Source organism: Cydia pomonella, chromosome 15 (assembly GCF_033807575.1).
Source record: "Cydia pomonella isolate Wapato2018A chromosome 15, ilCydPomo1, whole genome shotgun sequence".
NCBI lineage: Eukaryota > Metazoa > Arthropoda > Insecta > Lepidoptera > Tortricidae > Cydia > Cydia pomonella.
This window is the reverse complement of record NC_084717.1, coordinates 17,360,206-17,373,507: the sequence shown is the minus strand read 5'-3', so window position 1 is coordinate 17,373,507 and position 13,302 is coordinate 17,360,206. Positions and strand designations below refer to the sequence as shown.

The 13,302-nt window shown below is 38.6% G+C and overlaps 2 protein-coding genes across 2 annotated transcripts in view; both read right to left on the bottom strand.

Moving 5' to 3' along the window:
- Positions 1 to 1,348: 1,348 nt before the first annotated feature.
- Positions 1,349 to 6,978, bottom strand: LOC133525544 (chymotrypsin-2-like). Its single transcript, XM_061861833.1, has 5 exons — positions 6,746 to 6,978; positions 4,443 to 4,680; positions 3,400 to 3,634; positions 2,211 to 2,396; positions 1,349 to 1,731 (listed from the first exon to the last, which is right to left on the bottom strand). Exons 1-5 carry the CDS (start codon positions 6,795 to 6,797, stop codon positions 1,585 to 1,587), a joined length of 858 nt encoding a protein of 285 aa, XP_061717817.1. The 5' UTR covers positions 6,798 to 6,978; the 3' UTR covers positions 1,349 to 1,584.
- A 603-nt stretch (positions 6,979 to 7,581) lies between these two features.
- The window catches only part of LOC133525559 (anaphase-promoting complex subunit 1), a 42,027-nt gene continuing 36,306 nt past the window's right edge, over positions 7,582 to 13,302 (bottom strand). The window contains exons 24-27 of the mRNA XM_061861857.1: positions 11,504 to 11,678; positions 10,492 to 10,631; positions 9,612 to 9,714; positions 7,582 to 8,845 (exon numbers count right to left, since the gene is read on the bottom strand). Coding sequence (XP_061717841.1) covers positions 8,417 to 8,845; positions 9,612 to 9,714; positions 10,492 to 10,631; positions 11,504 to 11,678 — 847 coding nt within the window. The 3' untranslated portion in view covers positions 7,582 to 8,416. The remainder of the gene's footprint in view (positions 8,846 to 9,611; positions 9,715 to 10,491; positions 10,632 to 11,503; positions 11,679 to 13,302) is intronic.

The window sequence follows — 13,302 nt, the reverse complement described above, 5'->3', positions numbered from 1 at the left end:
TAGTTTTTACACAAAAAATAATCAAAATTCATTTTGTCCCTACAATTTTGAAAGATTTTTTCTTACAGTCCACTTTCAATCATCATGGTGTAAAAAAATAGTATCGACACCACTATGGCAATTATTTTCAAAAGTTGACGCAACTAACCAAAATTCCAAAATGGTATAATACTTTAGGAAACCTAGTCACAAAAAAAAACAACGAATTTTTAAACAAGAATCGACATTATTTAATGTTGGCGGTAATCACTTTTACTGTACCCAAAAAAGGATTTTTGTTGTTGAAAAATGTTGAATAAATGCAAAGAAATGGTACAATTTTTTTTCCTTTTTTTTAAATTCATTTACTACATTATTAATACTACAGTAAATGTTCAAATTGCCTGCCACCGGCATTAATACAGACATGACATCGCCTTAGAAATGATCGTTTTATCCGTCGTGCATATCTTCTACCATTGATATGATCCGCAGCTTGTGTGATTTTTTGGCGAAGCTCGTCCAATGTTGCTATGGGTTTTGAGTAGATTTTGTCTTTAAGACAGCCCCAGTAGAAGAAGTCCAGGGGGTTCAGGTCGGGCGAACGGGGTGGCCACAAGATAGGACCAAGTCGCCCGATCCAACGCCCTGGATACTCTTGGTTTAAGTATTCTCGCACTGCACGGGCATAGTGAGCTGGGCAACCATCATTTTGAAACCACATGTTTTGTAAATCACGTAAAGGCACGTCTTCTAATAATTCAGGCAAGTCGTTTTGTAAAAAGGTCAAATAGCCATCACCATTAAGGTTTCCTTGTAACTCAAAGGGTCCAATTACATTTCCATTTAAGATGCCCGTCCATAAGTTAACCTTGCATTGATACTGAGATTTGTCTTCCCAAAGTATTATACCATACCATACCATACCATTTTGGAATCTTGGTTAGTTGCGTCAACTTTTGAAAATAATTGCCATAGTGGTGTCGATACTATTTTTTTACACCATGATGATTGAAAGTGGACTGTAAGAAACAATCTTTCAAAATTGTAGGGACAAAATGAATTTTGATTATTTTTTGTGTAAAAACTACATGTATTTTGGTATTTTTAAGAACTGTGTTAGATAGCAGGGCTACTGAAGTTTCCAAAAACAAAATAAAAAACAGTAATATTTGAATATTTGTAGACATGGTCGTTAAAAATACCATTAGGGATGTCGATTTTCAATGAATTTCATTTTTTTTCTGTAATTTCTAAAATAATTGAGATATATTTTTTTCCTTATTTTTTCTCGACTAATCATAAGCAGCTCCATCCTCTGGTGCCGGCTTATCGTTGAGTTTTGGGACACGTTGTATAGTACAACAAGTGCTATTTAAAAATGAACCGTTTTATTAAATCAATTACTTAGGTCGTTATTAGACGGCATTCGCGAGTATCCAGTGCCTATACGCGCTAACCCGTACAAACATCTCTGGTGCGCCGACCACGCAAGGGAAGCTCCACGAGACGACGCCGATCTGTTATAATGCAGTATAAGTAGGTCTATAGTACAACAAGTGCTATTTAAAATTGAACCTTATTATTAAACCACTAAGGTCGTTTTTACACTGCATTCGCGAGTATCCAGTGCCTATACGCGCTGACGCGTACAAACATGTCTGGTGCACCGACCGCGCAAGGGAAGCCCCAGGAAACGATGCCGATCTGCTGCTGGGTGTCTACACGCACTAACGCACTGCCGGAGTCGCCCTGAAAGAAAACATCCATGGTTGCAAGGGTCACTCACTTAATTTAGGTCGAATATCAGTAACGTATGTTAAGATTAGAATAAAGAAAGTGGAAAAAAGTAACACAGGGTGTGACTGAGCTACCAACACCTCACACAAGGACAGCAAATATTTCCACCAATGGGCTTAGGGAGGCACCCTAGCATCTCCAGAACAGAATCGACGGAAGATTCCTCCACATTGTGCTGTTTTTTGGACTCTATGACAGCTTTCTCTGCTTCATTCACGCTTGGCTTCTTTAGAGTGTCTAACTGACGTCCAATCGTTTCCAAATAGGCGATAGTCACGACCACCCGACAGCGGTGGAGTGCGAACCACAACAGCTTTCAAAGCCGAAAGGCGAGCAAAGCCTCTCATACTCTCCAGAATCGAGGATATCGAAAGAAACCCATCATCGTCTTTAGAGTGGATAGACGAAAGAAAAGCTAAGAAATAACTTACGTTGCAATTGCCGTGTCCGTGAGAGTGGAAGGTGCAGATTTCAAGAACAGGGTCAACAGGAGGAGCATCCACGTTGTTCTGTTCCTTCCAGTCTATGGCAGCTTTCTCTACCTCTTCCACGCAGAGTTGGTTGCCGATTGTTTCCGTGTACAGCTCCAGGAGCACGGTGGAGAGTGCGCCTCCTGCCTGTAAAATTTTAAGTTGGTGTTTTAAATTCATAAGCATATTTGTTAGAAGCTGTCAGTTTGCTTAAAATTCTTGCTATAAAACATGTCCCAACACTGGTCATGCTAAAAGGTCGGGTGAAACTCGACTTGGTCGGGTGAAAAGGTGGGTTTGGGGAGCACTGCGCGCGCTTCAGTGCCGGGCGAGGCGTCTTCATCCTAAAATATCGAGCGAACCACTATACAACGTGTTTGTGCACGTATAGTGGAGACGTTAACCACGTATAGTACGATGAATTTTATAGACAAATCACACCCCATAGCCCCATACCGATGTTTTTTCTCAACCATCAGGTCTTGTTTGGACTCGTGGAACTTGTGGAATGTTTTAACTAAGATAAAAATTGTCTTCAAAAATTTACTTTTTTTCACATTATATCTTTTTTTTCGAAAACGAGGTCGTTGACCTGTACTTTTTTTATTCTTAAAACACAGTACAGGATATTAGCTAAAAGATGACATCAAAATGGGGCTATCATTTTAAATTTATTGAAATATAACGATGTTGAACGAACCCGCCGTGGTTTCAATTTTTCGCATCTTAAGAAGTTCAAAACATAAATCTACCTATGTGAAAGTTTGGGATGTTTGTCAATTCTATTCGTAAACTTTTTCTAGTTGCAGGTTGCCACATCACACAGAAGTGTGTCAGCCAAGCTCGCAAAACAAATAAAATTAACTATGAAATGAAATGTCATTCCCTGTACGCCTATTATATTTGAGGAGTTCCCTTAATTCCTCACGGATCCCATCACCGACTGCAGAATTTTGACGATAATGGGACAAAATGGGAACTGTACAATCTATACATATACTTTCAAATAAAAAACTTTTCCAAGTCAGTGAAAAAATGACTGAGTTCTAAGGTAAAAATTCAAAGAAAAAAAATACGGTCGAATTGATTACCTTCCCCTGTTTTGAAGTCGGTTAAAAAGACACACCGGCCGTGGATTGTAAAAACTTACCCTGATCCTGCCCCATCCCGCAACCCTAGCGGCAACACCACCGCCGGCCTCCTCGAACGCCAACGCCACCGGCCTCACGGTGCTCGAGTACACGATGTCTGTCGTGGTGATCAGCAAACCGATGTCGTTCTTGATGATGTTCGCCACGTAGTGCTGGTGGGTGACGTTGCGCTCCAGGGAGTACGTCTGCCCGCCGAGGTTCCAGCGGTTGGTGCCCACGGTTACGCGGAGAGAGCTGGAAAGATGAAATAATGGATATGTGAACTAAGGCCCCCCTGTTTATAAGTTTATAACTTATCAGTACAGTGTGCAGATTCTATTCTCATAACGTTATACTCATCTTCGGTTAAAATAAACTTTCTTCTTCTTTTCTTATTAAGTATTATTTTTCCAATATCTGGGTCGAACTCTTAGTAACAGATATATCCAGTGTGACGGTACATAACTATATGTATAAAAGATGAGTCACGCTAGAAAGGTCCGGGTCGGGGCGGGTCAGGGTCGGAAGCCTGGACCCAGACCTGAACCGTTCTAGCGTTGGTCAACCAGACTATGTGCTACTGTATTACGCAGAAAAAAACAACATTATATATACAAACTTACCTAGTTCTAGTATATATCGTCCAAGAAAGATCTTGAAACTGGCCCTAGTAGTTGGCAATTTCTGACGATCTAAATAGTGCAGTCTCCTAAACGAGCTCATACGAGCTCAATGTCGTGCAGAACACCTTTTACTATTGGACCAATATCGAAATCAAAAAAGTTGCTCTTAAAAATTTTTAGGATTCAATCAGACATAATGAGTTTTTTAAATGATCAAAACACGATTAATAAACATTTCGGGATCGATCCTGAAATAACAATTGTCCAGTATGACCTACATAATTAACTCGCAGAGTAGGGGAAGACATAGAAAAAAACAATAGGTAACGTACCAGGTAGTACCACTATTTCTTGATCAAGATATATCTCGAAAGCAGCGACCCTAGGCAGTTTTTGGCTACAATCCAAATTAAACAGTACATTCTAAATTAAATACTTACGAAGATAGACTTCCAAAGCTATAGGCAGCTTCAATGCAGTGCGCGGCCGTGAGCACGAGCCTTGGCCCGATGACGGAGCCCCCGCACATGAACGAGCGGACGAGCAGCCCTTGCGACATGGCCACCATGTACGGCACGCTCCCTTCTGGTGCTTGTGTGCCGCCCACGATCCGAGCGCTGGTGTCCGTGTGGTCGAAGAAAATGGACAAGTCATCTGGAGTTTGGGGTTGGGGTAGTGCTAGAAAGGGAAAGGATTTGTTAAAAGTATAGCAGGAGATTTTGTTTCACTTCTCACGTGGATAGGTACCTACTTTAAATTGGGCTCTTCGGTGACTTCAAGATTGCCGCTAAGATGTAGCTTTACTGTACATGTACTGAGAATGTTTGTGCCTAAGTATATGTGACGTTCCACTAGAAAAGGTACCGTATGGCGACTGGCGTTTACGCTGTTATTCACGTCGTCTCTATACGAATACGTTGCTATGCGTCGTAAGCGCCAACGGCCAGAACTCGTGGGACGTTATATATTGTTATGTACCTACCTAGCGGAGCGTAATCCCACATTCGCGTAAATAAGGTAGTAAATAATGAATAGTAATGTAATTCGCATCAATTGCATTGCGATAACAATTAAGGGCCTTACCACAACTTGTGGTAGCTTAAGGGTAGGTAGGCTGTGTGTTTTGTGAGAATTGTGAGTAAATATTATAATTTATATCTTGTTAATCATGCAAAACCCCGTTTGTTGGTAAATAAAATTGTTGACATCGTACGTGTTACCTACTTACGATAACGAAACATTTGAAAGGTTATCAATGATATACTAATTTGGTTTTATTGCGTTCTTATCAATAGCTAGTTCATCGTCAGTGTTATCTATCGATTACACAATGGCTTAACAAAAATCACGCTGATTTATAACTCCGATTTGTAATTTAAGATATAAATAAATAAACACTCAATAATTTTTAATCTCCTGACTTTGTTTTTCCGTTTAAAGATTTTTATTTCTCAAAAGAATAACAATTGTTCACTTATATGAGAAAAAACACAACAATCAATTACAAATTAAATTAGTGAGCGATAAAAGTAGTTTTTGCATGTAAAGTTACGTGCTCATCAGGGCATTAGGTTATGTAAAAGTGCACTCAGATCTGGAGAACGCACCTGGTGTGAAGATGTCGCAACAGATCTGTAACTTTTGCTTGTAATCTTGTAACAACACGATGGTGTAACTAGATCATCTAGTTTTATTATGCTTCTCTATTCGCTCTGCAGAAAAACCTGAAAACGCAGTTGAAATAGAACATTCGAAGCTCGCCCCGAGCAACTTAGCTCGCTGCACGCTGCGCTGACTTGTCGGACACCGGGAAGTTACAAGTCAGTTTCCAATCCGACAAGATTTAAGGAATCAATCCAAGGGGTCAAACCAAAAATATTTTCTAAAGGTTCAAGCCGGCTAGCGGCCGTTATGAAGCCCAAAAGTTTTTTCATTTGTAGTCTGCCTCTTTTACACTCGTGAAATGTTCATATACGTTAAGGCTTCCCATTTGCACACTTCAATTATCTTTAACCTTTTGAACACTTTCTCTCTCGCATCGAAATGTGGCATACACGCCAACATCTTAACTAGTGAGAAACGAATTTAAACCTTATCTGTCAACAGTAATATTGCTTTGACAGCGTCTGCCATGAACCCTTTAGTAGTCGTTGCCGTGGTAGGCACGACAGCACACGACCACTTTAGTGGCTCTTGGCGTTCAAAGGGTTAAACGTAAGCATCATTCTAGCAGAATACTTCACTCGCAAGACGTATTATTTATTTAAAAAATGTGCTATTCTCGGTGCATCTAACTGTTTGGTATGCCTTAAGATGTGGCTTAAGAGGACTTAATTTAGGTACATGTGACATTAAACCAACATTGGCATTGCTTTGAGCGTTATGACCGATTAGAACATATTTTTGGTGAGATAAGATCGACAATAAATGTCAGCCAGGTGCAATCTGTTCGTGCCCTTTACGTATATTCATAAGAGCTAGCGCGAGATTTGTACTGAACTTTCTACATTTTCAGAAAAAATCCACGCTTACTTTCGCCACCGACCTGTGTCCAGCAAGCGTGCGATTTGCAAGGCTCACGCGAACGTCATTCCTCGTAGAGGTACAAATAATGCTGATTTTACTCCGTATGAAGTAGTTTTCTTTAATTACGACGTCTTACGACGTCAGATAACAAGTTCATCCTGTGTAAAACACAACACACTTATTAATTAAGCTAGTAATGAAATTAAACAGCACTTACCTAAACTCCCAACGAAGAGAGATATCAGCAAAACTCCAATTTTGTCCGCCATAATGCCTTCCGAATTCTACCCGCGACTGTTTTGGGGCAACGCGACCCCGCCATTTATAACTTCCGATATCTAACTATATCTGGTGATAATCCAAATACTTGATTTAATTTGTAATCAATGACATGACTTCATTAAGTTTTATCATATCTGAATCGAAAGTACAGAAAATGATTAGCACATAGTATCGTCATATGTGGCGTTCCATGCCTACAGGGTCCTTATGCTCTATGCCCATAAGGACCCTTCTCAATGGAAAGCCACATACGTAGACGAAGTTATCCATTTAAACTATGTAATAACTTAAATGTTGTTCAACTAGGAATCAGAACTGGAAAATGCAACTCTCAGTGATTTATTAATTGATTTACCTATGTATTGATGGTGTGCAATACTGTGGTACCATGTATACATAATATGGCGGCGTAAAGTGGGGCGGGGACTAATGGGAATACCCCATACAAATAGTAACTACATATATGATGGTAGTAAAAGCTCTTAAACGAACAGACCTAGTCTATACACACATTGGATGCGGATCAGCACGCCCCTCTGATGTACGAGCAGGACGTAGCATCAAATATCCGTGCATAGTGTTGTCGCACTCACACATCGGAGCGGCGAGCATGAATGCGCATAACTATGTTATTTGTTCACATATTTTCAGAATGCAAATATGGAACATCTGTGTATATAGGAATAGTACCTACTTATACTACGATTTAACATTTTGAAAATTTAGTTAACTAATGACGGGGGATGTAAATAATGAAGTTTAAAAACAATATTTATTTCAGACGCTTTATTCATATTCAAAAGCGTTTCAGTGATTTATAGGAAAATACTGTACATGCGTGCAAAAAACCATACTTTTAGTAGTGACAAGACCAGCTTTCACTTAATTCTTGAACATTCAGGTGGTTGTGTTTAATACAATTGTATTAAAAATAAATGAGATTCGAACGATACTCGTACATTATCAACAAATAAGCAATTGAATGATGTTTACAAAAACAACATAACAACACTAAAATGATTTTACAGGAAACGAAAAAAACTAAATGTCTTTTTAAGTACTAGTTATTAGGCGGGTCCACACAGAGCGAGCATACGCGCGAGGCAATTTCCTCACGCACAATACGGCCAGTGTAGACGTGAAAACGCCCGAGTGTGCTATGGTGGACCCGGCTATTAGAGATACATATACTATAGGTAGGGTGTATAGGTACGTATACTTAAAGGGAAGTTTTTTATGTGAGCTCATGAAAACAGCTATGTTCTTTTTGTAAATTTATATGTCATTTTTGTAAAATGGGTATATTTTTAGGGAACGATTTTGGACATATGGGGTCATTTTTTGACAAATCTTTTGCACCACTTGTAGCTCCTTCTTAGACCAACACTATGATACCAATACCTCAAATCTGCAAAAAATGATATGTTTGTAAACATCCCTTCAATTACATTACTCTGTTTTAAAACCTAACTAATTGAATAAAAGCGATTTACTCATAAAATATTAGGTACAATAACATCGATAATGTTAACAAAAGTAATCTATTTTCGAAAAGTGGTACAGTCAGTCCAAAAACAATCCAAGTTACATCTTGTAACATATCCTATCACCTCAACATCGACTCAATTTTATATACCGCCTCAACACTCAAACTTAACCCCTCCATCGCCATAATACCCTCCAAATCACAATCCACCCCCTTCAACACATTCCGCGGCAAATCATGAAATATCAAAAACGCGCACAGAATCTTCTTTATATCATCATCAGTGCTCGATATCTTTCTAGTACTAGGTAGACCTAGATATTTCTTCAAATAGGGGGTTATTTTATGCTCCCAGCCGTCAAAGATATGTGCGACTTTCTGTTTGATGGCCAAGGTGAATTCGCTGGACATGAGGGGCTCGTTCTGGTCTTGGCCGTCGACCCTCATGTCGCTGAGGGCGCGCTTGTTGTGCGCTTCGATTTGGGAGAGAAGGAGCTTGACTTGCCAGATGTGGTAGGTAGAGGGGTCGGTTTTCATTGTTTTTATTATCTGGAAGTGAAGAAGTGGATTTTATAGTGGTTTCACGGATGCACGGACGTGTTACGTTAATTCAGTCAGAGGAGATTGACGACCGGTTTGGCCTAGTGGGTAGTGACCCTGCCTATGAAGCTGATGGTCCCGGGTTCAAATCCTGGTAACGGCATGTATTTGTGTGATGAGCATGGATATTTGTTCCTGAGTCATGGGTGTTTTCTATGTATTTAAGTATTTATAATTATTTATATATTATATATATCGTTGTCTAAGTACCCTCAACACAAGCCTTATTGAGCTTACTGCGGGACTTAGTCAATTTGTGTAATAATGTACTATAATATTTATTTATTAATTTTATTAAAGAGTACTGAGGTTGACTGAAGTAACATGTCAAATACTAACGTTTCTGACAGCAGCGGCAAAAGCAAAAGTGATGTTTATTCATGAAAAGTGTTCTGTTCATTTATCATGCAGTTTACTCTATCTCAATGTTTTTACATTCTTCGTCTCGCCTCTATATACAAAAAACTGAAGTTGAGGATCTAGATTTTTTTATACCCAGATTTGTACCATGAAAAAGGTTGAAAATACGGCTTGAATTTGGGATACCACTGTCTTTTCTGACATCAAAAATCTGAAAAAAGGGGGTGAGGGTTGGTACGTTGCACATCCCAATGATAAGCCATCATCTGGATATATAACTCCAGGCTTTGGTAGCTTTTGAAAGATTACTCGCCCGTTACACCCTTTATTTATTTATATAATAAAATCCACTTACCTTCAAGAATGTGGTCCATATGGGCAGTGCGCAGAGTATGTCTTTCACAACACACTCGTACGTCACCATGCTAAGACTCTGGACGTATTCGCGCTCCTCGCGGCTGGAACAAAATCAATTATTTAAATATTTTATATAAGTATATTATTTTTACGATTTTGGAGTGATATATGATTATTGCAGATGATGAAAATTGAGGTCAAAATTAAATCAATTTGAAAAGTTCGAATGCTCTTTTGTTTACCTCTTTGACTGCCAAAGAGGTCAACTGACGCGCGTGGCTACCTTCATGCATTCCGACAAGGTTCACGATGAGCAAACAAATTATTGCGTCCGTTCGTTCTCTTAACACTAGCACACTCATTTTAAACTTAAATTAACAGTATCCTCTATCACTTAAAAGTCAAAATCGTACGATAAATTCACAGAGAAATATTGCGCGCTCGTCGCGTCGAGTGACACAGGTTCCCCGTCCGACGGCGCCAGGGTTGAATAGTATCGATTTCTCAAAAGCTATTTATATATTTGAAAAATCGGTAGACATAATTGAAGTGCACATGATTATTCAGTATTGGTTAAAGTTTGGTGTCTAAGTGTTGCATAATAGGGGAGTTTCTACGAATTTCAACTCGAGAAATTTGTTCACAGAAAAATTTTTTACTTGTGACACGGTATGTTTTTTTTTTAAATATCAGTAGACCTAATTAAATAACAATTACCAAGCTAAAATATTGTGTACAGAACTTTATTGTTCATACAACGTTCAAGCATGCTATAGCGACGTAAAAACAGCTAATTTAGCCTGGTAGCCCCTTAAAGTTTAACACTAATGTTTAGTCTGATAATAAGCCTTAAATGTTTTCAAACTGTAAACCTGTACCTGTAAGTCCGACAGATGCATTGCTTCGGCAAAAAGTTTTCGTTCTTCAATCCTTTTCGTTTCTTCTGTATGAGCAGACAGTCTGCGCAGATCGACGACGTACTGTCTTTGGACAGGTAGTGCTTTACGAAGTTGCGGACCTGGGGGACAAAGATTTAATCAAGGCTCTGGAGACAGCGTGAAATTTAATGTTGTTTGTAATTCATGTTATATGGCGTTACTATAAATTTGGACCGCGCTATCCTTTGGGTTGCGGGTTTATAAATGTTTTTTAGCAACCGATGCATATCATTATGTACTACATAATGAGGGTCGTTGAAATTAGAGAGGCGAAGTTACAAAACGAAACGAAGTTGAGTTTTGTAAAGACAGGCCCGAGAATTTAAAGACCTAATAATGTACTGTTACACACAATATTTTTCCTAAGACAGCAGCTAACACCTAAAATCATAAATAAAATCAAAGTAAATGTTGGTTTGTAGACCTAGAAGACTGCATTAAAAAAAAAAAACAACAGGTTGCACTCCGGGAGTGCCGGCAGAAGTGAAGACTTGAATATTAACGTTGTGCATTTTTGATATTTTGGAATGGTTAGTAAATAATTTTGCACGAATTGCTTTAATTATAATTATAATACTTCCTCTACTTACGCCGCGCGCGGTCTACTGGCTTCAATGACATTGTAACAATTTTTCGATCAGGTCACGTGTCCGTCTTACGAATTTTCAATCTGACGAATCTGTCGGTCACGTGACCTGTCGCGAGTTTAACATTTTTTCCCTATCACAAAAAATGCACAGCACTGCTAAAGAAGTTTTCACTTCAAAAATACAACAGTTGCATACTATTATAACAGTTGCACAATAAATAATATATTATAATACAAAATTAACTGAATAAAGTGGTTTCTTGGGGTAACAGTACATATAAATTATCCTTAGGTTAGTAAAAACACGACACGCGCGCTCTCACACAAACAAAATATAAATATGTAGTAATAAGAATATTTTACCTTATCATCATTGGTGAAGAGTTCAATATTCTCCGGCGTGACGGACCAGATGTTGGTGTTGTCCAGGGTCAGGGTCTGCGCCAGGATGGAGAGGAACCCGTGGGGGTCGTCCAGGTAGGAGAGACAACCAGCTCGCTGTTTTATGTCGATGCACCAGGTGTATTCTAGGAATGTTCTGGAAAAAATAATCAAATGAATTTAAGATTTATAATAAACGCGCCGCCTATTTCTATATAAAAAAATACACTTATTAACAATAGAATATATTAGTAACAATTATTATGACAGATTTCGAAAGCATCGGGCATTCATATTCTGGTTGTTTTTGAGTATTGTTAGAGTCAGACCAAGATTAGTTGGTAGTTATTTTGATAGCCCTAACGGTGCAAGTGTTATTTTAAACGTCAAACTTCTATGAAATAATGACGCTTACTTGTACGCGGGCCGTGTGCTTCGCGGTATAATAAAAATCTTGGTCTGATTCTAGATCAAGGCATGACCGTAAGCTCTAACTTGCCGCGACGTCTTCGACGCAGTGTTGACCTTCGAATCCCAGTGGTAGGGCCGAAGGCCGACCTCCCTGTAGGGTCGAAGGCCGACCTCCCTGTAGTGCCGAAGGCCGACCTCCTTGTAGGGCCGAAGGCCGACCTACCTGTAGAGCCGAAGGCCGACCTCCCTGTAGGGCCGAAGGCCGACCTCCCTCCCAAGTAGCATTTAAGTGTCGGTAAAATCAATATACCAGCCAATTTAGAACTTAGGGTGGTTTAAGGGACTTATAAGAGTGTCAGAGAAAACTAACCTGAGCTCAAGCTGTATAAAATCATTATAAAGGAATCTGCGTACGCATGGGGTGTTATATCAGAAAATAAAAAATCTACTATAAAACTTTAAGTGTTGTGTGACACTTCGACCTAATTCTATCGTTAAAGCTGTATACAGGCTGTATTGTAGTATCAATTGGCACTTGTTGCTGTAAAAAAGTATCTGTAAACTCCGTTATAAAACTTTAAGTGTTGTGTGACGCTACAAGCTTATTCTATCATTTAAGCTGTATAGAGGCTGTAGTGTAGGATCACCTGGCACTTGTTGCTGTATAAAAGTATTTGTCAACTCCGATTTAAAACTAATTCTTATGGCGTAATTTTACACTATTATAAGTATAATGGTGTTATAACTTCTGTCTGTAAGGTTATTATAGAACTAAAAGAATAAATGACAGCTGTAGTACAGTTTAACGGATTATAATACGGATCTCTAACGGGAATTATAACTTATGTACAGAAAGCCGAAATACAGTCAAATGTATAAAAATATTCTATTACAAAGCTGATTTAAATCCAAAAGCTGTAGAAGTGACTCCATTAATTACATAGTACAGCTACTAAGATTATGATGCTCTCCAACTATCCTATAGGCTGTTTAAATACTGTCGCCATTTTACTATGAATAAAAACATATTTGAAAATATAATTAAAGATAAACTTGCAAATATTTAACAAAAACTTGTCATATTATGATAACCAGCTAAAATAAATTGACTTTAACCTTAGAATTAACATTAAAAGAAAAAAAACCTTAACCTTAAAAACAAAAACTAAACTTATGTACCACTTTTAGATATTTTTGTTATGTTTTTCTTGATTATTAAGCAGGGGCGTGAATATTTTGCCAGAAAAGATACACATGTTCACAATAAATAATAATCGGCACTTACCAATAGTAATATAACTGCTCTCAAGATCCTGTATCTTAACTGCACTTTATTACTTTCCACTTATATTTGTCATTTGTCGCCATTA

Bases quoted from the DNA above. Each gene is read 5' to 3' on its own strand.
- LOC133525544 (XM_061861833.1), bottom strand. From the start codon at position 6,797: ATGGCGGACAAAATTGGAGTTTTGCTGATATCTCTCTTCGTTGGGAGT. The intron at 4,681-6,745 runs GTAAGTGCTGTT...TTCCCTTTCTAG, and splicing joins TCTCTTCGTTGGGAGTTTAG to CACTACCCCAACCCCAAACT. The intron at 3,635-4,442 runs GTAAGTATTTAA...TCATCTTTCCAG, and splicing joins AGCTTTGGAAGTCTATCTTC to CTCTCTCCGCGTAACCGTGG.